This window comes from Copadichromis virginalis, linkage group LG9, assembly GCF_057382275.1.
Source record: "Copadichromis virginalis isolate Kocher_CV1m ecotype Utaka linkage group LG9, C_Virginalis_male_GT1.1, whole genome shotgun sequence".
NCBI classification, from domain to species: Eukaryota; Metazoa; Chordata; class Actinopteri; order Cichliformes; family Cichlidae; genus Copadichromis; species Copadichromis virginalis.
Window position 1 is genome coordinate 3,263,992 of NC_140626.1, and position 26,235 is coordinate 3,290,226.

Here is a 26,235-nt window from a genome sequence, read left to right on the forward strand (position 1 = left end):
CGTGTCGCATTGGACAGTTACACCTCCACTGTCTTGGACTACATCTGTTTCTGTGTGGACAATGTAACAACTTGGAAACGATTCCGTGTGTTCCCTAATAATCCACCCTGGATGACACACGGAGTTCAGCAACTTATTCGAACGAGGAACAACGCTTTCAAATCCGGGGACCAGGAGGCATACAGTGCTGCCAGGGCCAACCTGAAAAGAGGCATCAAGACTGCCAAGCAGCAGCACAGGGGGCGTATCGAGGCCAGGTTTGAGAACAACACAAACCCAAGGCAGGTCTGGGAGGGCATCAGGGCTATCACGGACTACAAAAGGAGAACACCATCACCCTCAGCCGACAGTTCTACTCTGGTTGAGGATCTAAATCTCTTTTATGCCCGTTTTGATAGGGAGAACACCGACCCTGTCCTGTCCCCTCTCCCCTCAACCGATCCTGCTCCAGTCCTGAGCACTCATGAGCTGAGGCATGTGTTCCGGAGCATTAACACCAGGAAGGCGGCCGGGCCAGATGGAGTGCTGGGCCGGGTGCTAAAAGACTGTGCTGTGGACCTGGCGGACGTCTTCACCTCTATATATAACACCTCGTTGTCCTGTTCACTGTTACCATCCTGTTTCAAAGCAGCAACCATCGTTCCCATCCCAAAACAGTCAAATGTCACATGTCTGAACGATTTCAGACCTGTGGCACTCACCCCCATTCCCGCCAAATGCCTGGAGAGACTGGTCATTAAACACATCAGAGCTGCTTTTCCACCATCCCTGGACTCGCACCAGTTTGCATACAGGGAGAACCGGTCAACCGAGGATGCGATCGCCACAGTGCTGCACACATTACTGAAGCACTTGGAACACAGGAACACCTATGCACGGCTCCTCTTTGTAGACTACAGCTCGGCTTTTAATACCATCCGGCCATACAAACTCCGTCCCAAACTCCACCAACTGGGACTTAACTCCTCTCTGTGCAACTGGATTGTGGACTTCCTCACTAACCGTAGACAGAGTGTCAGAGTGGGTAAGAACACCTCTTCCACCCTTGTGGTCAACACCGGTGCCCCTCAGGGGTGTGTTCTGAGCCCTCTGCTATACACTCTCTTCACCCATGACTGTATTTCCTCCTGCGCGTCCAATCTCATTGTTAAGTTTGCAGATGACACTACAGTGCTCGGACTTATATCCAACAATGATGAGACAAACTATAGGACAGAGGTGCAACAACTAGAGTCATGGTGCCACGACAATAACTTGGTCTTAAACACCAAAAAGACCAAGGAGATCATTGTAGATTTCCGGAAGAGGGGCCATAACAACCATCTGCCTCTCTTCATTGGCAGTGAGGCGGTGGAGAGGGTGAGCAGTTTTAAATTCTTGGGGGTAACTGTGACCGAGGACCTGTCCTGGGGCAACCATATCACCTCAGTTGTACGGAAGGCCCAACAGCGCCTCTACTACCTGAGGAGACTGCGGAGCGCACACATTCCCAGATCTCTGATGTTGAACTTCTACAACTGTGCCATCAGCAGCGTTCTGACGTATGGATTTCTAGTGTGGTTCCCCAGCTGCACCAAGGCCGATCAGCAAGCACTCCAGCGGGTGGTGAAAGAAGCTGGCAGAATTATTGGAACAAGTCTGCCAGAGATCAGTAATATCTTCCCCACTCGCTGTCTGAGGAGGGTGCACAGTATCCTGCGGGACCAACATCACCCTGCGCGCCACCTTTTCCATCTGCTGCCCTCAGGGAGAAGGTACAGGTCTATACAGGCCAGAACATCCAGACTGGCCAACAGCCTGTATCCACAGGCTGTGAGGCTCCTGAACTCTCTGCCCCCCTCTCACGGACAATAACCATATCCAACTTCTTAATAGCAATGAACTGGTCTGCATTGGTGCATCATATCTTTATTCTCTTCCCCCTCCTGCCCCCCCCTCTTTCTTAAATAGATAACTATCATATCTGATATCATATCTCACAGTACAATAATATTGAATGGGTTGCATTGTTGTATTTTGTCATGTTTCTCAGGTCTTTGTCTGAATTTCTACGAACATTATTGCTAAGGATTGTCTTATTGCATTGGAGTCACACTGGGTTAAATATATACACTTGGGTTTTAAGGGGTATTTATTATTTTCTTCTTTTTTTTGGGTTGTATGGAAGCCCCAAACGCAATTTCATTGTTCTTGACAATGACAATAAATAAATAAATACTAAATACTAAATAAATACTAATCGCCTGAGCCAAGGTGTGAAACTGGGTGTGGGTCCCGTGGATGAGAGGTGAAACGTCTTCAAGTAACTTAAAGAAGTCCAGACGCTTTTCTTTGCAAGCTCCTTTGATGAAGAATAGAGTCCTGGCCCCTAGCCCTGCCAGTGTAGCAGAAATGATGAGGATGATGATGCAGCAGCAGCCGTTCTTCTCTGCGTGAGTAGCTTAATGTTGTTCGTGTGTAATTCACGTTGAGTAGGCTAACCACGTGATTACATTAATGCATGTAAGGTGAACTAGCAAACATCATCATAGCTACATGCAGCTGTCTTCTTGTTTGATGGCAGATACTCCCTTCACCCTGGCCAAAAAGGCTAAAATGACCAAAGAAAAAGTGGAAAACAGTTAAACATGAGAGGTTTTTGGACAAAGTTTGTGTTTTTTCCATTGTTTAAGCACTGCTTCCAGCCAAGAGTGATACCATATATGCCCTATAGCTGCAGAGAAGACTAACATTGTTGACTTGTTACGAAAAAACAGCTGAACATGAGAGGTTTTTGGACAAAGTTTGTGTTCTCCATTCTTTAAGCACCGGCACCGTTTCAAAAGTACCGGTTTGGCACCGGTATCGGATAAAACCTAAACGATACCCATCCCTACTCCCGAGGGAATAATAAAGTTAAATTTAATTTAATCTAATCTAATAACTTTAATCTCAGCCAAACCGATTTACTCACGAACAAATAAAACACTGAAAAAGTCAAACAATAACATTTTTAAGTTATCAAAGTGACTTATATATCATGCTTAACCCGAGTAGCGAAAGACCGCGGGGGTTTGAAGACGATGTGTCAGTCGGCTCAGATATTTGAAGTTTACACAGCTACATTCTCACCTGAAAATATGTTAAAAGTTTTTTTGCGACCCAGAAAGAGAAATAAGAGTAATATTAAAACTAAGTTGCTACTGCCATTGTTAGAGACTGGAATTGGCTGGGCCGCGCTATGAATTCTGCGATATGGTTTTTTGAATTTTGTTGTCTGGGTGGAAATTTGGGAGAAATTCGGGAGAATGGTGGCTCCGGGAGATTTTCGGGAGGGGCACTAAAAGACCACGCAGACCACGCCCCACCACAGATTGATTCACACTATTTGCTCAAATCCAGCTAAATGCACTCAGACTGACTCGGTGGCGTTTCATAAAACAGATGGACTGAAAGAAAACAAAAAACACTAAAGCAATATCAAATATGGTACTTCATATTTTTCCCATATTATAGTTTTTCTTCTTGGTAAAACCCACTGCTCATCTGGCAAGCAGAGTGTGGTTAGATGGGCCATGCTGGGCACCTAGGAGATGTTATGGTACTGGGCACTGGCAGTTGAACTCTGGTGAAGAATGTCAAAAGGAAAACCGAGTATGCTCCCGTTTGCACACATAAACCTCCTCTCAGCTTCACAGTTCTGCTAAAAACAATGTCCCTAGCTCACTGTATAAAGCAGATATTTATGTAACTAGTTGAGTATTTTGCTTACACATCAGTACAGCGAGTACTTCCATTTGCTGAATTGAAAAAGTAAATACCACATTTATAACTCTGACCTTATTTTATAGTTGGGATTGAACTGAACATGTTATAATTAATGTTGTCTTAAGACCTGGTTGTCATTTTGTTTGTTGGGATGTAATTAATAAGAGGAATTAAGTCCACGTGCCATCTTGCATAACCGTCCATCCATCCTGACCTTTCTATGTTGTTGTTCTTATTATGAAATGAAATGTTAATGTGCTCATTGACCCACGGGTTCATATGGGCATTTGCAGCTTTGACTGGCTGTTTAGCTATTCAGTGGCAATCTGCTGAAGCTCTTGCTGTTTATGACTTTGAACTAACGCCTCATTTTCTCTGTCTGCTGATGTTGTGTCTGTGTGTAGCTGCCCATCCTGGTCTCATCTGTGGTGAGTCTGTACTTCCTGGAGTGGACGGATGTGTTCAAGCCAGTGAAGTCTGGCTTCAACTGTCATGACCGCAGCCTAAGCCTGCCCTACATTGACCCTAACCACGAGGTCATCCCCTTCCTGATGTTGCTCAGCCTGGCCTTTGCTGGACCTGCCATCACAGTAAGGCTTCACACTTGACAACAGCCTTATTTTAAGTCTTGAAACAGTGCAAAATAGCCTTTAGCAGTCATTATGGAGGTGCTCTAGTCTTAGATTTTATAGTATAAACACACAACCATTGTAAAATGTAAATTAGAAAGAAGGGGAAGAGATCTGCATTTTTTCCTCTGGGTGTCCGTCATCTTTATCACAAATCAAATTACCAGAAAAGCTCTGAGAAAACTGTCAAAGCTAACAGGCAGTGAGACTCCAGACCTGGACAACTCAAGTGCAGGACTCGGGAGATTACAGCTCAGTGCATTTATTTACAGTGAAGTTATTTACAGTTACCTTTGCAGTTATTTATTTGTAAAACATGCTTGGAATCGTATGATTTTCGTTCCACTTCTCACGTGTGCACCACTTTGTGTTGGTCTTTCACGTGGAATTCCAATAAAATTGATTCATGTTTGTGGCTGTAATGTGACAAAATGTGGGAAAGTTCAAGGGGGCGAAATACTTTTGCAAGCCACTGTATGTACGACAGTTACAATACAATACAACTTTATTTATGTAGCACAAAGACCAGAGGTACATCAAAGTGCTTCTCAATAATACAATAGTAGGAAACTAAATTAAAATTACATAAAATTGAAATCACTTAAGGAAGTGCAAAATACACTACCAGATGAAACAGAGCGCTAATTACTCGGCAGTGCTAAGTTAAATAAATAAGTTATTGATCGTAATTTAAAAGATTGAATGAATTCAGACACGGGAATATCAACTGGAAGATTATTCCAGTAATGCAATAATATAAGTTAAGATTGCATACAGGTGCGATTGGAAAATGCAATGAATACTACCTGATAAAAACACCAACTAGTGTCAGAGTTCATGTGCAAGTGGGGGTGGGGCAGTCAGTGAAAGGGCGGTGTTGGATTCGGAGGGAGGAGCTGGATACAGGTCTGGAGTTCATGTGCGTGAGAGTCGAGAGGGACGGAGCAGGGCGAGACTTCAGCTTCCTGACAGCCTGATGGACGAAGCTGTCTCTCAGTCTGCTGGTTCTAGCCCGGAGGCTCTGGAGTAGCAGGAGCACGGTTTTAACTAACCGATTAGCTCGATGATCCAGTGAATACAAAGTCTCAGCAGCTACTTTAAGTAGTGGCTTCTTAATTAGATCATTAGGTGGGTGATTGGAGCAGGTGTGTTCGGCCACAGACGGGAACCTGTGATGAGTCCCGCCCACAAACACATACAAACAAGAACAAGGACACAAGGAAAAAGAGAATGTCATGAGGGACCATGACCAAAAACAGGGTGAGGACATCTAACAAAGCTGAAGTCACAGAAAACTAAGAACTAAAGTCACAAATAACAATACAATAAAAAATCATCTTAAGACAACAAGAAGTTCAGGGAAATGCAGAATAAAATTATTAACAGAAAAAAAAATAATACAGAACTCGAACACATAATATATCAATAAAGAGCTGTAAAAGCTGCTAATAATAAAATGCTCAAACAGATTTAAGGAAGGATCATGTCAGTTAAACCTCAGTTAAGTAGCAGAAGTGTTGATGAAATTAACAGGCATGAATTAACATGTGTGCTAGAGTGGCAACAATGAGACAACCCCCAGGACAATGTTAAATTGTCTCTGATCAAGGAATCAGAAACTGACTTCATGAGGGGGGCCTGAGGGCCCAGCGTACTCTAGTGGGTGCCTGTGAACAGCTGAAATTACATTATTTGGAAATGGTCCAGGAAACCTTACCAACTTTGATTCTACAAGTTTTCTTCTTAGATCTTCACTGAGTTCATTGGAGTTCAAGGTTCAAGGCTCAAGGTTCTTTATTTGTCACATGCATAGTTAAACAAGTATAACACACAGTGAAATGTAGCCTGACACGCTCCTCGACATTTGCAAAAAGGGGGGGGGGGGGGTAGAGGAAGAACATTATATATATAGTATATACATTAGGTGAATGTGCAGTAGTAGCAGCAAGCAGGTGAATTCTGTGCATTAAGTGAATTAAATAAGAATAGACAATCTGACTATTTTACAGGATAGACAATATAAACATATTTAAAATTAAAGGAATTTGAAATGTACATTGTGCCTTGGTTTAGTGTCTGGGAGAGTCCTGTCTCAGTCAATTATAGATGATGTGAGAGGGCGGGTGTGTGTGTTTAGGGCACGGATGGCTTGGGGATAGAAGCTCCTCTTGAGTCTCTCTGTCCTTACCCGGATGATGCTGAACCTTCTACCAGATTGCAGAAGTTGGAACAGTTTGTTGCCTGGATGGGACGGGTCCTTCAGTATCTGCGCTGCTCTAGTCCGGCATCTCCTGGTGTAGGTGTCCTGAAGCGGGGGGAGAGCAATCCTGCAGCAGCGTTCTGCTGTACGGATCACTCTCTGGAGAGCTTTTTGGTCCTTCACACAGCTGTTCCCAAACCACGATGTCATGTTCTGTGTGAGGATGCTCTCCACAGCGCCTGTATAGAAAATCCTGAGGATCTTTGGAGAGACCCTGAACTTCCTCAGTTGTCGTAGGTGATACAGGCGCTGCCTAGCCTTTTTGGTCTGGACCTGAATGTGGGCAGCCCATGTCAGGTCTGAGGAGATGTGGACACCAAGATACTTGAAGGACTGCACCCTCTCCACTGGAGCTCCATTGATGATAATGGGCTTGTAGTCTCTGTGCTGACTCCTTCTGAAGTCCACCACCAGCTCCTTGGTCTTGCTGACGTTCAGCTGGAGGTGGTTGTCCTGGCACCACGATGCCAGATTCTTCACTTCATCCATGTAGGCCGCCTCATCATTGTTGGAGATGGCACCCAACACCACTGTGTCGTCAGCAAACTTCACAATGGTGTTGGAGCCATGGGTGGCCACACAGTCTGAAGTGTAGAGGGAGTGGAGCAGTGGCGAGAGGACACATCCCTGAGGTGCTCCTGTGTTGATGGTGATGCTGTTAGAGACGCATCTATCCACCCTCACCACCTGAGTTCTGCCAGTGAGGAAGTCCAACACCCATGCACACAGACGGCTGTTAAGTCCCAGATCCCTCAGCTTTGTGAACAGTCTGCAGAGCACTATTGTGTTAAACGCTGAACTGTAATCAACAAATAGCATTCGCACATAGTTACCCTGTTTCTTGTCCACGTGGCTGAGAGTGGTGTGTAGGACGTGGGCGATGGCATCCTCTGTGGATCTGTTGGATCTGTAGGCGAACTGCAGCGGATCTGTGGTGTCTGGGATGGAGGAGGAGATGATGTTCTTCAGCAGCCTCTCAAACACCTTCATTACTACTGAGGTCAGTGCAACTGGCCGGTAATCGTTCAGGGATGAGGGTTTGCTGTTCTTGGGCACAGGGATGATGGTGGATCTTTTGAAGCATGTGGGGACCACAGACTTCGCCAGGGACTCGTTGAAGATGTAAGTGAACACACCTGCTAGCTGGTCAGCACAGCAGCACAGCAGACGGCCGGTGATGCCGTCTGGCCCCGCCGCTTTCCTTGTGTTCACTCTCCTCAATGCCGCTCGGACGTCATGCTCCGCGATGCTGGTCACCGGTCTCTCGCTGATGACGTCACTGTCCTCGGTAGTCAGGCGGTAGATAGCATTAGTGAATGCAGAGTCAGCATTGTTCTGAATTCTGTCCACTACCAGAAAATCCTTGGCTTCAAAGTGGCTTCAAAGTTTCTCCATCCATCCATCCATCTATCCATCCATCTTCTTCCGCTTTATCCGGGGCCGGGTCACGGGGGCAGCAGCCTAGCAGGGAAGCCCAGACTTCCCTCTTCCCAGCCACCTCCTCCAGCTTATCCGGGGGAACACCAAGGCGTTCCCAGGCCAGCCAAGAGATATAAGCTTTCCAGCGTGTCCTGGGTCTGCCCTGGGGCCTCCTCCCAGTGGGACATACCCGGAACACCTCACCCAGGAGGCGCCCAGGAGGCATCCTTGTCAGATGCCTGAACCACCTCAGCTGGCTCCTTTCGATGTAGAGGAGCAGCGGCTCTACTCTGAGCCTCTCCCGGATGGCTGAACTTCTCACCCTATCTCTAAGGGAGAGGCCAGCCACCCTTCGAAGAAAGCTCATTTACACCGCTTGTTTCCGCGATCTCGTTCTCGTCATTACCCACAGCTCGTGGCCATAGGTGAGGGTAGGGACGTAGATCGACCGGTAAATTGAGAGCTTCGCTTTTACACTCAGCTCTTTCTTCACCATGACAGACCGGTGCAGCGTCCACATCACTGCGGCCGCAGCACCAGTTCGTCTGTCGATCTCCAGCTCACTTCTCCTATCACTCGCGAACAAGACCCCAAGATACTTGAACTCCTCCACTTGGGGCAGGAACTCATCCCCAACCCGGAGTGGGCACTCCACCTTTTTCCGGCTGAGAACCATGGCCTCAGATTTGGAGGTGCTGATCCTCATTCCCGCTGCTTCACACTCGACACTAATAACTGCTGTCATATCGAGTGAAAAAAATACAACATGCTTTTTTTACATAAATATTGGTACAATAAGTGGTGTAAAGTGTGTAATATAAAGTATTGAATGAATGTGTTTGAATGGGTGAGTGCAGCTTATAGTGTAAAATGACTGAATTGCCAGTAAGTGTAGAAAAGTTCCGTATATAAATATCAGTGCCATAATATTTAGACACAGTCGTGTAAATCTGATGTAGAAACCTGGTTTGGATATAGGGCTGGGACAACGCGTCGACGTAATCGATTACGTCGACGCAAAAAATACGTCGACGTAAAAAAATCTGCGTCGATGCGTCGTCACTTTCAAAAAAAGACATGGCGGCAGCGAGTAGCGGAATCATGAGTGAGGCAGTTGCAGTCAACTTAAATCACTCCACCCGAACACGCAGTTCTACAGTATGGGGATATTTTAACAGAAAAGGAAGTGATTCAGTCGTTTGCCGACTTTGTAAGGTGGAAATAGCCTATCATAAAAGCACGACAGCTATGCACCAGCACCTCAAACGACTGCATCCAGGAGCAGCTTCTGCAAAGGACAAACCACCGTAAGTTTTCAACTTTTTTACTAACGCTAGTTTTTACCCGTTAATTCATCCAGACCCCCCCACGTAGACGTACACTCACTCATAGACACAGAGATAAACACCCAACCTCCGTAAATGCAAAACTCATTTAACCCTTGTGTCATCCTTTAAAAAACTTAACGATGATCACCCTGGGGACCCAAAAAGGTCCCGCCCCGAAAAGTGCAATAAAAATGCTATATACTAATATTTTTCACCACTTTAAATGAGTCAGTCTTGTAAGACTACTGCTGCCTGAAATATTCACATAAAGTTTTAATTATATTTGCGTTGTTTCAACCCTTTACATCCCAGTGTTATTACATGAGCGCCCTGTGTCTTTAGCCCCAAAAAACAACATAAAAAACAACTAAATATTTTCAAAAAAAACCATTTGAAGTAATATTTGATTGTTATTATAAGTAGGCCTTTAGATGGACCAAAGATTGGCACCAACACTCATCTTGACCTGCCATTATTTTTATTTTATTTTTGCAGGGGCAAGTTTAAAAATTGAAACTTCAAGGCCTTGAGTCTTCATTGACATCCAAAAAAAATAAATAAATAACATCATATAATAATGATTTTGGGATGAAGAATAGCGTTTATAATGGAAGTCAATGGGCCCAAAACGGTCCCCAGGGTGATCAGTGTGAGTATTTTTGCTGCTCAGCCGTGTTAGGCTGATTTAAGAAAATCAGACTGGAATTTTAAATTTCTTACAAAAACGAAGCCGTTTGGCAAGTTTGGCTATATTACACCCAACACAGTGGAAATGGCTTTCATGCGAACATAAGAAGGGACACAAAAAGGCCCCAGTATGACACAAGGGTTAAGCTGCTGAGCAGTAACATATAGCAGCTGCTGTTGTTATTGTTTTTTTGGTTTGTGGCCCATGCTGGCGAAATGAGTCTGAATGCACACAGGCTGATTATCAGAATCGGCGAAAGACAAAAATGTGAGACAGCGAATTGGCCGCAGGAGAAATGTTAACAAGGATAATGCACCACCTGCTAAACGTAGCCGTCGTGGACACTATTACAACATTGTTAAAGTGCTTGCAAAAGCAAAATGACAATGAACTCTTGATTTGTCAAATTTAATGTGTTTCATCCTATTTCAACGCTGTTTTTATACATAATGCTTCTCCAGCTTGATCTTATAGGTCAAAGTTATGCCATCTAATGACTAGAAAGCAGTGCACCAGTAAAGGTGCCATCAGCCCTGGGTGTTTAAACGTTATCTTTTCCAGCCATCATGATTACTGCATATCATATGTTCAACATTGGGGATTATCATTAACCTCTTACTGTTATGCTATGAAAGCACATGGCATAACAGTATGTGTGTATATATCTATCTCAACCAGATCCTTATCAAATTATTTTGATATTATGCTTTCCATATGATTATTTTGTAATTATTCGAATTCATCTGTGTGCTGTGTGTGATTTATGATTTCAGGAATAAACAGAAAAGTCTGGAGGACTACTGTCAGAGAAGAAGTATACCATGCACCCCCCAGGGGGTGGCTGTACTTACTGAGAGCGTCTTAGCTATGATTTTAAAAGACAAGAGACCACTTGCTGTGGGTGAGGGATTCAAAGAAATGCTGACCACTTTCCAGCCAGGTTACACTCTGCCGTCTAAGCGTCATTTTACAAGCATGATGGAGAGAAAGTATGAAACTTCAGTGGAGAAACTAAGGAATGAACTAAAAAAAAGCCACATCCAAAATCTCCCTTACCACTGATGCTTGGACAAGTCTGGTCACAGAGTCCTACTTAGGGGTAACTTGTCATTTCATTATTTGTTCAAAGACGCCATTTCTGCTGTTTGTATATTATTAATTTTTTGCTATGATTTCCTTTGTTATATTTGTTTTGCAAAACATTTAATTTTTTGTTTAAAACAGAAGATTGTAGTACAATGTTATTGTGGATTTTGTTTTGTGAATGAAGAGCACTTTTTGGCAGAAAGCAAAGTGAATGTTACATTTTGTTTGTTTAAAGACACCATTGTTGCTATTTATTTGAAATGTTTTGTTAACTTTTCCTTAATTTTATATATGTTTGCACATTTCATTTCTTGTTAAATGCTATCTCTATTGTATTGATTGTACGACCTCTACAACTTTATTTTGAATTTTTTTTTTATTAAAAGGTCTTCAAATGAATAAATTTGTGTTTTTCATTTATATACATAAATTAGTAAATGTGAAATTGCTATACAAGTCAAATAATGGGGGAAAAAATCGTTAATCGAATCGAAATCGAATCGGATTGAAAAATGAATCGTTAGATTAATCGATGCATCGAAAAATTAATCGCTAGATTCATCGATTAGGAAAATAATCATTTTGCCCAGCCCTATTTGGATAATTTACTTCTATGCATCTCTGAGTCTTTGGACGTGTTGGTTACTTTCACAGTAAGTTTTATAGACTTTTAGATATCATCACTGTAAAAAGCATAAAACTTAAAACACCTTGGAAAGTAATTAAACTTTGCAAACATAAATTCCCGTATGAAAAATTTGCAAGAGAAAAATGTGGTGTACATTTCTCTCTGGTTTAGGGTGGGTCATGTGTCCAGGGTCAGTTTTGATAATATGCACATCACTGGAGCCCCCCTCTCCCTCTCCCTTTTGCACCTGTCCAATGCTAAATAATCTCTAAATATTTATTTTTTCCATCCTTCTGGTTCTGCAAAGATGTGTAATCCCATGCAGAGTGCATTTGTGTGTTAGCTACGTGGCTGGGTTTATCCGAGAGCTTTGAGTGGAATCCAAAGAACAAGCTGTGGCACATTGCTCACATAAAGCAGCCAGTTCCCGTTCATGTTCTCAAACTGGCTGATTATGTCAGAACCACTTTGGCAGAGATTTATAGTCTGAATTTTCTGAGTGTCTCCTCCTCTGTGAGCAGACGTAACAGGTGAGTTGTTGTGTTGACAGATAATGATTGGAGAGGCCATCCTGTTTTGCTGTCTGTCTTGGAGAAAGCTCGGCGGTGGCGGTGAGGCTAACATCAACGCAGCTGGCTGCAACTTCAATTCCTTCATACGCAGAGCCGTCCGATTTGTTGGTAGGTTGATTTTTTTAAACTGCACACTTACTCATGTCACATAAAGGCAGTCCATGGTAGCCAGTTAAGAATTCTAGTACCTTTGTGGTGACACTTTTTTCCTTATGGGAGCTCAAAATGGGAATTTTACAAGACTCCCCAATTTATTCATATACATTTTTTTATTCTATGCCATCAAGTGCTTTATAATTATTTTACGCACACTCTCGATACATTGGGAGGTGCCCAAGGGTACTTGGGCATTCCGAGTGGAGCAGCAAGGAATCAAACCATCAAACCTCTGATTAGCAGACCTGCTCTACCCTCTCTGAGCCACAGCCACCTCTATGTGTGCATTTTATCTGCTAACAGTAAAATTACTATTATCTCAATGGATTCATGCTTTTCGTTTTGGTTTTGCTTTATTAGCATTGGATATTAAAACGGATTCAGTCTCTAAAGACGATGCATTCATCCACAGTGCTAAACCAAAATCATATAATTCCAGCATTACCCAAAAGTAACAAACACAAACTTTGTTTTTAAACCATTTTTGGTTTGGTCATTACTACATGGTAAATCATCCAAATGGTAAATCATCCAAATGCATCCACTTTATAAATTAGCACATCATCCACATTGCAGTGTCACACTATTTGCTTCACTTAATAAATCCGGCCTGTCATGGTCCTGGGCCATGTTGGCCCAGTGTTCTTAGTTTTCTTGTATGTTTGTATTTTGTTCCCTGTTTAGGTTCTGTTTCCTGAGTTGCCCTGTTGTGTTGTTCCCTGAGTGCTTTCCCTTTGTGACTCTCACCCCCTGTGTGCCCCTCTGTGTATTCATGAGCCCTCGTCCCCTTTCGTGTTTATTCCGTGTCTCCCCTGCCCGTTATGTTGGTGTTCTCCCCGTGCTCTCTCTCCTCCTGTCTGAACCTCTGTACTTCCTGTTTCACCTCTACCGTCAGTGTTGTGTTCACTCCTGCCATGTCCCGTGATTATTATCAGTGTCACCTGTGTTCCCCGTGTGCTCCCACTTCCCTCGTTAACCCTCTGTGTATTTATGTCTGCGTCTCCCTCAGTTCTGTGTCGCGTTTTCCCTCATGTTGTGTGTGTTCTTCCCTGTGTTTCTTGGCGAGCTTTGTATTTAGTTTTCCCAGTTTAGTTTTGTATTTCCTACGTTCTGCCTCTCCAGCATTAAAGCTGTAATTTTTGAGTTCATCCCCGTGTCTGTGAGTTTTGCATTTTGGGTCCTCCTCCTGCCTGCCACACAGCGATCCATGACACGGCCACATAAATACTCTCTCACTCACACAAAGAAAATATAATACATAATACAACACTTCACGGTAATTTTATGGCAAAGTTGTTTGTCGACTGCAGCCTCAATTGTGTAGTTAATTTATTATTCATCGTCATTTTACCCTCCTTCATTTTTGCTATTATTAATTGTTGGACAATTCGTGCGGCGTTGAGAGCAACCATTGAAAAACTGAGCTGAGTTAAACTGGACTGGATTGTGAAGTGATCCAGCGTCAGACTATACTGCGATACATTATTTTGTCTAAATAATACAACCATACAATTTAAACTAAACATTGTAAAATCTGATATTCTCACTCTTTTTCCTCTTGGTAAGCACATATCTCACCATCTATCCTCAGGAGTTCATGCGTTCGGTCTTTGTGCCACGGCCCTCATCACAGACGTCCTCCAACTGATGACTGGATACCCAACACCATATTTCCTAACTGTGTGTAAACCCAATTACACCACCCTAAATGTCAGCTGTGAACAGAACCCATACATAATGGAAGATATTTGCTCAGGGAGTGACCCTGCAGCAATCAACCAGGGCAGGTAAGGAAAGAAAAAACACTCGATATGCTCCACTTTACACTGAAAGACTTGGATTCTGAACACTTTCACGCAAACGACACACAAATTAAGAGTGGATCAGTTTTGTAGTCAAGAAAAATCATTTAACGTGATTCTTTGTGATGCTTTATATCACTAGCTATAAAGTACATTAGCACTCTTAGAGGGGAATATAAGACAATTGTCTTATAAAACAGAGAAAAAAAGGCTTTTTCTTTTTAATATTATTATGAAGTATATCACATAAAGAACAGAGCAGGGATAGATTGGAAAACTTACAGACAAGACAGAGTTGGTAAGAAAAATAATACCAGCAGGACTGTGAATGTGTGCAGTGAATGTGAGGGTGTTAATTTTATTCAGTCCAGGTTTAATGCAAATTAGGAGAGAATTATGACAATAATAATAATTATAGTTCAAGCCAAACATCACCACCAATAATCCCAATCAATAACTACGACCAACAATGACAATAATAACAGTGTCAATCCCAAAATGACTTACTTACCTGGATGACTGAGCATGCATCAAGACAGATAATGACAACAAATTACAACAATAATACCGTTATAAGAAAATTATAGGGAATAACTCAATTGCATGCATCATCAATTCTGCAAAAGTATGCTGGAAGGATGATGACACTTCTTCAGAAGCTGGACAATGATGCCAGGAAAAGCACGAAGCAACTAAGTAGGTCATTAGAAGAAGAAACAAACTACTGGAGAGAGGAAGATGATCAGGGAGCCAGAAAGAGACAAGATGAGAAAATTAAAGAGAATGAGGGAAGGAAAACAGCCTAATTACACACCAGGGAGGGAGAGAGTGTATGAAACAAGGGAATTCAATACACATGACATTAATGAAAACAGGAAAAAAGAACAAAGGGGAAAACACAGATAAGTCAAATGAAAATTCAGTTTGGATTTCATTTCTGCTGTGCTAATAGCAACACAGGCAAAGTCACCACTCTGAAAGACTTTTATCATTTGGCTCTTTTACATCAACAATGTGGACTTGTGATTTAAATCAAAGGATTTAACACAAGTTTTGCACAAATTGTTTAGATGTATCGCCATTTCAATACATGTCACATATTTCAAAATCAAATGTTCAAAGTAAAGCTTTTAAATATGGATTGTTTTTTAGATCTGGATAAAACACCTTTAGAGTCAATGGCCTGTATTTGTGTAGCACTTTTACTAGCCCTAAGGACCCCATAGCGCTTTACACATCCAGTCATCCACCCATCAGTGATGGCAGCTACATTGTAGTAGCTGACCACCACCAGTAGGCAACGGGTGAAGTGTCTTGCCCAAGGACACAACGACCGAGACTGTCCAAGCCGGGGCTCAAACCAGCAACCTTCCGGTTACAAGGCGAACTCCCAACTCTTGAGCCACGATCGCCCCACCAATGACCACCTTAAATGACCACCTACAGTACAAATATCACACGATACTGTGTTTCCTGTGATTTATCTTCATGCTTGTTTGAATTATGATCAGGTGAATGACTTTCTTTGCCTTAAGAAACTCTTGAGCTGTTTTTGCAATATGAATATGACTGAAACTGAGAAGAAAGTACGAGCCTGTACACTTCACAACTCATTCTGCTACTTCTATCAGCAGTCACATCATCAAGAAACATTACTGAAACAGTTCCACCTTGTACCATACATGCCCATGCAATAATGCTGTGATATACTTCAGATCATGAGTGTTCTTTTCCATCTCTATACCTTTCTCTTACCATCCTTCTAGTACAAGTTAATCTTGATTTCCCCTACCCAAAGAATTTTTCTTGACTGAGTAGGTCATGTTGTGTGGTCATCATGGTCTTTTGGTGTTGCTGAGCTGGCCGGTGCATTCTTTTTTTTTAACAATGTACCATGTTCTGCCTTTTATAAATTACACTGGATTATACAGTTTTGCACACTGCACTAGAGCTCCCTCTAGTGGCTGATGTGTAATATTGTTTTAAGTGCTTTGGAAAAAGAAAAATAGAGGAAGTCCATCCAAGATGGCTGAACGTAATGCCGAAATATTACAGTTTTAACCTGATATGGACCTTAAAATATTGTTGCTTTGGACGATATTTGTCTATAAGAATGAGTGATGATAAAATAATTGTCTCTTTGTTTTGTTTAAAAATGGTATGATAATTTGTAAGTTTAGGTGAGATCAACACCAAGGTACCTGTAGCTGTCCACAGTCTCAATGTACCTTGTATGTTCAGTGGTTGCAGTGGAGGATGTTTGTGCCTGTGGAAGTCTACCACCAGCTCCTTGGTTTTTCTAGTGTTGATCTGGAGGTAGTTCTGCTGACACCAGTCCACAAGGCCATAGGTCAGTTTTCATCAGTGATGAGACCAACTATTGCAGAGTCATCAGAGAACTTCTGCAGGAAGCACTGGGTGGAGTTGTGAGAGAACTGCAGTGTAGATGGTGAAGAGGAACGGAGCCAGAACCGTTCCCTGTGGGGCCCCCATACTGCAGACAACCCTGTCCGACACACAGCCCTGAGTTCTCACATACTGTGAGCGGTCAGCGAGGTAGTGAAAGATTGTGAAAACTGCATTTCCCAGAATCCTTTGCAGTAGAGATGGAATGTTCTCAGGTTTAGCTAGAAAATGAAAAGTTTTTGGGAAGCCATTATATATCTTGCTCTGATGTCAGGTTTTTGTGTTGTACACCCTTTTTTTGAAGTCTCATATGAAGATTATTGTTCCTGTCCATTTTCTTGGCTAAGTGCATTTGCTACAACAGACTCCACCATTCCATACTTGGTATCCGTAGCCAGTCTTGGTAATGATCTGGCTGAGTTTGTTCGCCACTTCCCAATCCTCCTGATGAAGGCCCTTCCTGTTGATCTTGTACAGTTCAAGGCATTACAGGATCCATGTGTGAGGCATTGAGTCATAGGCTTTGTTGTAGTCTATTCATGCAGCGCGCAGGTTGGCCAGTCTGGTCTCACAGTCTCAAGTGACTGCCCTGTCTACACTTGTACTGTATTGACTCTGTGTTTAATCATTACAAGACAAAAAATTAGATTAGATACAACCTCCTCTTTTTGGAATCTGTACATGCTTATTCCAATATAAGTAAGACAAGACATTGTAATTCACATGCTTAAAATGGATGGAACCTGGACTTTTCTGGTCATGATTTCTGATACCATACTTATCCTTACCCATAGAAAAAAGTGCTTGTGTTAATAGGTGAATGAGGCAAGTTCTGTAAAGCTTTGAGTGCTCCGGTGCTTTGGAGTAAAAGAAGCATGTTTCACTTCGCCTTATCTCAGTAAGGCGATGTGAAAATGAACAAATATCATCTTAGGTTGACTTAAATGTGCTTTGTTCCCCTTTTATTAAAACACAGAAAAACACGTCACACAAAAATACTGCAAAAGGAAACGGTTGCCTTATATGCATTAAGTATATAAACTCAAAATGCACATCTCACTTAAAAATTAAGATAGCCAAATGTAAACAAATCAACTTGTTAGAGTCCTAAATGATCACCTTTAAAGTGCTAATAACATCATGTACAGTGAGACAAGCATGGAGAACAGCACTGACTGGGAGAGGCTTTGAACAGACGACATACTCAGTTCAATTCAACATGTACGACTTTAAGAATGCACAATGCACTCTTTACTGTAACATAAGTAATACCACACAAATTCATTATTACCATTTGCATAATGTGCTTCTTCTGCAATAAATAATTTCAACTTGTTCTAGAATATATTTCACCTTCACAACCTGTAATGAAATTGTTGACATAATTTTTTATTAAATACTTTTTAATTTAATCTAATTAATAATAACTTCTGTTGTTGCAGGATGTGGTAATAATCTTCCCTGTGGTATCAAAAATGGTATTAAGTATCAAGTATTTTCCTAGGCATTGGCATGAAGTTTGAATATCTAGTAATGTGACAACCATAGTCCTTTAAGATGCAGCTATAAAAAATTAGAAGTATTTTAGATGTTAGGAGGGGTATCACTGCATAAATGGATTGGTTCTTATATAGTGCTTTTCTACTCCACCTGAGTACTTTTTCTCATTCACCCATTCATGCAAGCACTTTATTCTATGCAAGATTTATACTCTGATGGATGCACCAAAGAACAACTTGTAGTTATTTTCTTGGCCAAAGACATTTGGTATGCAGACTGGAGCATGCAGGGATTGAACTACCAACCACTAACCTTCTAATAAGGTAGATGACCTGCTCTGCCTCCTGAGCTATAGACACCACATAGCAGTGGGATGCCTCACATTACAAGGGTGCACAGTCTCGTCACATCTGATTTGTAGAACTGAACAATAAACACAAACGTTTTTCCTTTTGCTCCCTACATTTTAACATAAATATATACTGTCTACTCCTTACATTTTCAAAACAGGCTCACTACTTCTTACTGACCAGTTGGTATAGAAGAGAATAACTCCCCCCAAAAATGCAGCATTTATGTCATGAGAACTACCCTGAGCAGTAATGACAAGAAAAATTATATCCTAGTCATTATACAAGAAGGGAAAAAAACAATTTAAATTGGAAAACCAACTGGAAAAATCAATTTGTCATCAACATGATTACAATTACCAGTAATCAAGTAACTTGAACAAATACTTGTTTGTACAAAAGATGTACAAAAAAACAACCACACAATTTCTAGGATGTTATGTGTTTTTAACAGAATACTTTATTTTCAGATGTCATGGTTTTCTTCGTTTATGTCCCCTAAGGCTGAAGTATGATTTTCTGATTGTTAATTAGAAAGAAAATACAAAAGTTGAAGCAGAAGAGACAAGTTTCTCTGAAGAGATGGTGAATAGACAGATTTTAAAGAATGAACATTACAAACATTTAATCTCTCTAATATTGTATCTGACAGAATTTTTTTTAAAGCAGCACAACTGTGTGTATGTGCTGTATGTGTTGTTCTGAGTTTACAACTGGACTTCTTCCCCCTCAGAGAGACAGTGGTCTGTTCCTTCCTGCATGTGTTCCAAGAGCCAAATAGGTGCTTTTTGGACGCTACTACTACGACTGGTTTAAAGGACGCTTCAAATGATTATTGCACTCCAGCTTTAAATATTATGCATGTCTTTTGTATTATTTATTACGTTTTGAAATTGAAACCTGAGTTTTAAACTGACATACATTGCAACACTTGTGTTACAATGAGATTAATGCAGATATAATTATAATGGTTATGTCAGCACTAGAGTTGACCCACTTCTAGTGCTGACATAAGCTGTGCTATCTGTTTTCAAACCCTTAATGCAATTTGCATGACACCACAGATGTTGCAACTGTGCAACTATGTTTTCAGGATGAAATCATACAGCTCCATAAATGCACCAACACTTACCAATGTGCACACATGCAGAGTCAGGAGTTAGCATGAGGCTTTAATATCAGGAGCTGTCATAAGTAGGTCATGGATGGAGCAAAGTGAGAAACTAAGCTACAGATTCACTTTCCTTCTGTAGCACTCTGCAGTTTATAACGCTAGCTTAATTTGGTTCTGCTTTGTTTATATAGGCCAGTTTACAACAATAGTAGCCTTAGGCAAGCCTTGTCTCTATGCTTGTATGTGTTTCATTAGTAAACATATGACTGCAATGTTACAGAGCACATGAAATGAGGTTCAGTTTTGGTTCAGTCATTTAGTCCCTAAGATAGTGTGTAGGATTTTGTTTTTGATATCTCAGGCCAGTTGTGTTTCTTTTTACCTCCTGCTCTCCTGCTGAGGTGAATCTTGGATGAATTTGTTTTTGTTCTTTTGTCTCTTGCAGGAAATCCTTCCCATCACAGCATGCTACTCTGGCATCCTTTGCTGCCGTCTATGTTTCGGTGAGTGATGTTTTGAGCTCGTGCAAATGGTCATCCCCAATGTTACAGCAGAAGTCCCTCACAACTTCTTAGGATACCGTTGTCTATTTGACTTAACAAAAAAACTTAAATTCAACTTATCTTCTTATTTTTTTTATCAGTTACATAACAAACAACTCAACCCTCTGTGAACCAAACAGGCTTTCTTTTCAGTTAAAATGTAAAATGAGTTTTTCTCCTCATGGAATATGTCTGTGAAGGTTCTCAGTCATCCAGGTTATCATAGTTTAAGGAGCTTGAAAAGAAAAGGATCTGGACAAAGAGTGACCTTGGTCCTTTAGATGCAGATGGACTGTCGAGTCCATCTCGACGGGACAAGACTCAGCTGTCCATCTAAAGGACAAAGGTCACTCTTTTGAGGACGCCAGTGTTCACATTTTGGACAGAGAAGACCAATGGTTTGAAAGAAGGGTGAAAGAAGCCATCTATGTCCTCTGTGAGCGACCATCTTTGAACAGAGGCGGTGGTTTACGACACCAACTGTCTGCCATCTATAATCCAGTTTTGAGATCCTTCCCTCAGCACACATCCTAGAGCATTTGACCTCAGGAAATCACAAGATGGGGTGGGGCTAGGTTTCACAATGAGCTCACCCAAAACCCTGGCTGATTGTGACCTACACCCGTTTTCACACCTTGGCTCATATGATTAGGGAGAGAATCATTAGGGGGTCCATGACGTTCGTGGGGGGACACTCCCATGGAGCTTAAATCTGGGACTCTTTACACCAGTTGCTCTTAGAACTGAAGAAGCTTCTCGGATGAAACATCTTCAAGGAAACTTAAAGAAGTCCGGACACTTTTCTTTCCGAGCTCCTTAGACTCCTCATGGAAGATGCTTTGAGCAGCAAAAGTGAAAATTATTGTATTTAGACATAGGAAAAATGCACTTATATTGGTGAATGAGACATATTGTACAAAGTGCTGAAATTGTTCAAAATCAATTGTATCAGCTTCAGCTGAGTGTAGCTTCAGCTCATTCCTTAGCTGTGCACTCCATAAATTTGTTTTTATTGTTTGGGGGAAATGGTAGTATTTTGAGACAGATCCACAGTATGCTACCTCCCTAAGCGTATATGACAAAAACCAATACGCTTAAGGCTATAAATAAAACCAGTATTGTATTTGCCGTATGTTGCAGATGTATTTCAACAGCACTCTGACGGACTCATCCAAGCTACTTAAGCCCCTGCTCGTCTTTTCTTTTATTATGAGTGCCATCATTTGTGGCTTGACCAGGATTATTCAATACAAGAACCACGCAATGGACGTCTACCTGGGCTTTCTACTTGGAGGTGCTGTTGCTGTCTATCTGGTATGGAATTAGATGTGGTTTTTGCCACTATGGGTACAGATGTTCTCATCATAATAAAAGTTTATGTTTGGAGACACATGTGTTGGCTGCTTTTAAGTTTTCAACCAACTTAATTTAAATCAAGGTTAGATATTTTATCAGGTACAGTATGTATGAGATTTAGTTGGATTCAAATTGAGTTAGACAATCACCAAAGTCAGTGGGATTTTTTCTCACATCAAAGCACTCAATCAAATAGTCTCATGAAAGACTGGCGCTTTCAATGTAGTATAAAGCATTGAACCGACTAAATTGTTCACAGTGTTATGGGTGGGATTAAGGGACCTGAATCCATCCAGTTCAACAATAGACCCATCCTGAAGGCCCATGAGAAGTATTTTCTGTTTTTCCTTAATTTATACACACACTTGAAATCGCTTGTAATAAAAAGGGTAGTATTACTGTAGTTACAAGGCCCTGCCCAAATTACACTAGCCTATCCAAAATCAGAATCCAGGTATCAAGCATGAAATCATATTAATATTATATTAGGTTTTAAGTAAAAGAATCTAGAAGTGTTTCTCTGTTTCTCTGTTGCCAGGGATTGTATGCAGTTGGAAATTTTCAGTCTAGTGAGGAGACCAGCAGCAGTCCTCCTGCACTTGTGCACTGCCCACCTTGCTCCTTGCCACATATTAGCCAGGAAGCTGTCCTTAACCACCTGCAAATGAAAGCTAGCATATCTGGGGAGCCTACCATCCCCATCTCCCATTCTGAGGGTCTGCTTCACCGAGGTCTTCAGCAGCAGAGGCCCGATGGAAGCCTGAAGCGCTCTAGTGCAGATGTGGAAGTGATATCCCCACACAGCCCCCACAGCAAAGATGCCATGATGACCTTTAGTCACACTCTCCCTCGGGTCCACACCCCACAGGCTATGGCAGCATATGAAGAGGCAGCTAGGCGCCATGCTGCCACCCTCCACCATGCCTCCATGGACTCTAGCCGCTCAAAGCAGCTTTTGTCTCAATGGAAAAGTAAGAACAACACTCATAAGTGTTCTCTTCAGGTCCCAGATTCATTCTCCTCGTCTGTAGACTCGTCATCAGGGCCGCCCTCCCAGCATCCACACCATCATGGCAGCATGGAGCTCCGATCAAGCTCTGAGCCATCTGCTATGGGTCTGAATGGTGGTTTTGATGCCCATGCATATATGGCCAAACTGGCCACAGGTGCTAGTACCACTTTACCCACTAACTGTAGTGGTATCACTGGAGGAGCTAGGATAAACATGCAGCCTCGACCTGGGTCTTCTCAACTGGTCCACATACCAGAGGAAGGTCATGAAAGTTATGCCATCTCTGACAGGACAGTGGGAGGCGGAGGAGGAAATGAGGGGATGTCAACAACAAACAGCACTATCCAGGCTACCTGGCAAAGAGCTGCAGAGAAGACTGCAACCTGCAGGACTAATGAAAATGGGCAGAATCTCCAACCTCGAATCATGCAAGTGATTGCTATGTCTAAACAGCAGGGACTTCTACAGACCCATTCCAAAAGCTTAGATGAAAGCAGCATGGCGTGCAACAACACAGGGAGTTTCCAAGGCACTGCTCACTACAGGGCACTTACTGATCAAGACCCCACCAACACCACAGGGCCCAGCTCATTGGGCAGCACATCAGGCAGTATTTCAGGGAGCACTGGTGCAATTGTCAGAGTAGAAGCACACCCCGAAAACAGCAGACCAGTGATCCAAGCTCCATCTACAGATGGAAGCGGAACATGGAGGTGGCGATCCCTGGATCACGGCACTGGAGCTGGTGGAGGTACAGAGACGATTGGTGTAGGGGGAGCATCAAGTGGGTGTTTGAGGCAGTCTTTTGAGCTCAATGATCTGAACAGAGACTCAGAAAGCTCTGACTCAATACGTGAAGGATCTATTGACAGAAAGCGTGCCAATCACATTGTTACTACCACCGCCACCATTAGCACCCCACCCATAATTACAGTTCACACGCAGAAAACTGGGCAGTCAGAGCAGAGGGTTCAACCACAGGGCCTCTCTACTATAAGGGTAACTCCAGGTGATGGAAGCACTTCTGGGTCTGGAGGAGGTGGTGGCAGTGGCGAAGGTGGAGAGAGTGCTTCAGAAACCCCTTCAGTCACCTCAAGTCGAGAGTCCACACTACAAAGAAAAGTCAATAACATCATCCTGATTCCAGAGAGAGCCAACAGCCCAGATAATGCTCGGAATATTTTCTACAAGGGAACATCTATTACTCCTGTTTACAAGGACTAAAATAATAAAAAACTGAGCACTGCTGAGATGCAACGATATTTTTAAGGAATCCCCAAATTTACAACCTGCCAATGTCTATATGATAATAAAATAAAAGAAAGGGTTTTAGTCAGCATGATTTTTGTAAGTGTTTACACTAAAGCACAACCTTTTAAGTGTTGTAGAAATCACTGTGTACTTTTGTGGTCACTCCCTATTGTAATGTAGATGCTCTACCAGTGGAACCTTTTTTATAGTGTTTTGGATAAAAACATCCACAAAAAAGTAGCGCAGAAACAATGAAAGTGTAGCAGACTACTAAAAATACTTGTATCATAGCCGTAAAACCAATGTTTCGTTCTCTGAACTGTAAATACTGTGTATGGTGCTACACCCCCCAAAACAGTTCACGTACTACATGACATAATGTAAAATCCCAATAGATGCAAAATGTAATATTTCATAAAGCGTTAAAGAATGACATGTGAAAGAGAGAACTTTTATATTCTGTCTCTTTTCTGTACAAATTCCACATATTCAACAAAACACTGTTTAAACCATAAGTGTGCTTAGCATTCCTTCTGTAGCTATGACGTCAAATATGCTGTGACTTGCACTGAAATAAGTGTTTACTGTACAACGTATATTGTTAACCCCAATTTTGTCTTTATATCCTCTACCTATATTTGGACCTCCACGTGGGTCCCAGATCTAAGCACAACAAGGCAGCAAACTGGTGAAATATTCTTCTTTATACTGAGAGGTAATTAGTAAATTTTTGTTCACAATAAAGTAACAGAATATTCAGCACCTAGAGTTTGGATATAAAAACCATGTCTACAGTCCCTAAATTGCTCACCCATTTCAGCAGGTGGCCCACATGTTAAAAGGCTACAGCACAGGCCTGGGTTTGAATCTGCTCCAGGTTCCTGCATGTCGTGTCCCTTCTCTCGACCTGCTTTCCTGTCCACTTTCTCCATAATGTCCTAGCAAAACAAGGGGAAAAAAACCTATGCATTTTCAGGCACAGATCTATAGCAGTGTAAAAGCATGTGTTGCACCATAATTTTAATGTCACGTACCCTTTGTTAAAATTTGAATTATAACTTCTGAGGTTATTTTGCATTTAACACATCTAAAAGTAATTTTAATTACAGTCTCGTTACCAGATAGAGACAAATCTGGTCTTTAAGTGATGACGTGATGAATCCTGCTTCTGGGCCCAAACTACTCTGAATTTATTAAGGCTCTTGTGTTTTTAACATGTTTTAATGCTTTCTATCTTGTTCTATTTAATCTCAACAAGCCCTTAACCCTTTAGAGCCGGTCGGAGCGGGCACGCTCTGTTTTGCTTAACTATTTTTAAATCCCGGTAACTCTGCAACCACGTAAGCTAGCGCAATAATTTGTTTTTGCATATGAAACCGGAGGAGTTGTACTTACATCTTATGCCATCAGCTTGTCCTCGGTCACAGTTTCCTTCCACATATAGCTTTGCAAAAACTGCATAAAAAGCACTTGCAGCAACAAAAACATAATATTCCAGAAACACGCTTTGCCGATCCGATCAGCTGTTCATAACACTTCCTACGTTGGAACAGACGTCAGCGCGAACTATCGCATGTCCGCCATGACCTGCCCGAAACCGGAAGTGACGTCATTTTTGCGGAAATGTAGTTTTTTTTTTTTTTACCATCGGGGCCTCAGGGCCTATACTGGTGTTTTTAAAAGTTATGTTTGACTTTCTGACTTTCTGTGTCTTTTCTGGGATGCTTAGGACTCATATTGCACTGCTGGAAATAGTTTATTTTGATGCAGATGCTGCTTTTTTGCAAATTTGCAGTATAATATTTATTTTCGTTTTTCCTGCAGTATATAAAAATTTGTGCATTTCAAAAATAAAACTATGAAGACACTCAAAATAAATTTCCTGTGGTAGGAAACTATTTTGTGCAACTTTTTTGTACTTACAGTTTTGAGGGATAAGCCTCTTAAATTTCTCTAACTAGAAATATATGTTAAAAAAGCAAAAACGATTTTCAATTTTTTTGTAGTTTATTGCACTTTTTTGCAATTTATGTAATCACTATGCACTTAATGAATACATATTATTAAAAGCTGGGCTATAATTGTTGTATTGAGGTATAGCAACTTGAAATGCTCCCAAAAATGGCACCACACCATGTAAAAATATAATATAAGCTCTGGCGGACTTGGTTCTATGGTAGGTCTTAAAGGGTTAAAAACAGTCATTGATCACTGTCGGCCTCTCTCGGCTTTTATTACCGCTAATCCTTTTAAAGCTCAGTTTTTAAAACCTTACGATGTAACTACAGCCCAGCCCATGCAGCAGTATATTAATGACTAACTTCGTATTGTGGATGGATTATCTCAGTTGCTCTCGTGACTGAAGTTTGGTCCGTTTACAGCATCCTGC

General features: G+C 41.7%; 1 protein-coding gene across 1 annotated transcript; it reads left to right on the forward strand.

Moving 5' to 3' along the window:
- Positions 1–3,547: 3,547 nt before the first annotated feature.
- LOC146701114 (phospholipid phosphatase-related protein type 4-like) lies at positions 3,548–24,524 on the forward strand. The gene is made up of 7 exons (XM_085469294.1): positions 3,548–3,580; positions 4,152–4,337; positions 12,336–12,465; positions 14,105–14,300; positions 20,131–20,188; positions 21,368–21,541; positions 22,122–24,524. Exons 1-7 carry the CDS (start codon positions 3,548–3,550, stop codon positions 23,817–23,819), a joined length of 2,475 nt encoding a protein of 824 aa, XP_085325420.1. The 3' UTR covers positions 23,820–24,524.
- Positions 24,525–26,235: the final 1,711 nt, after the last annotated feature.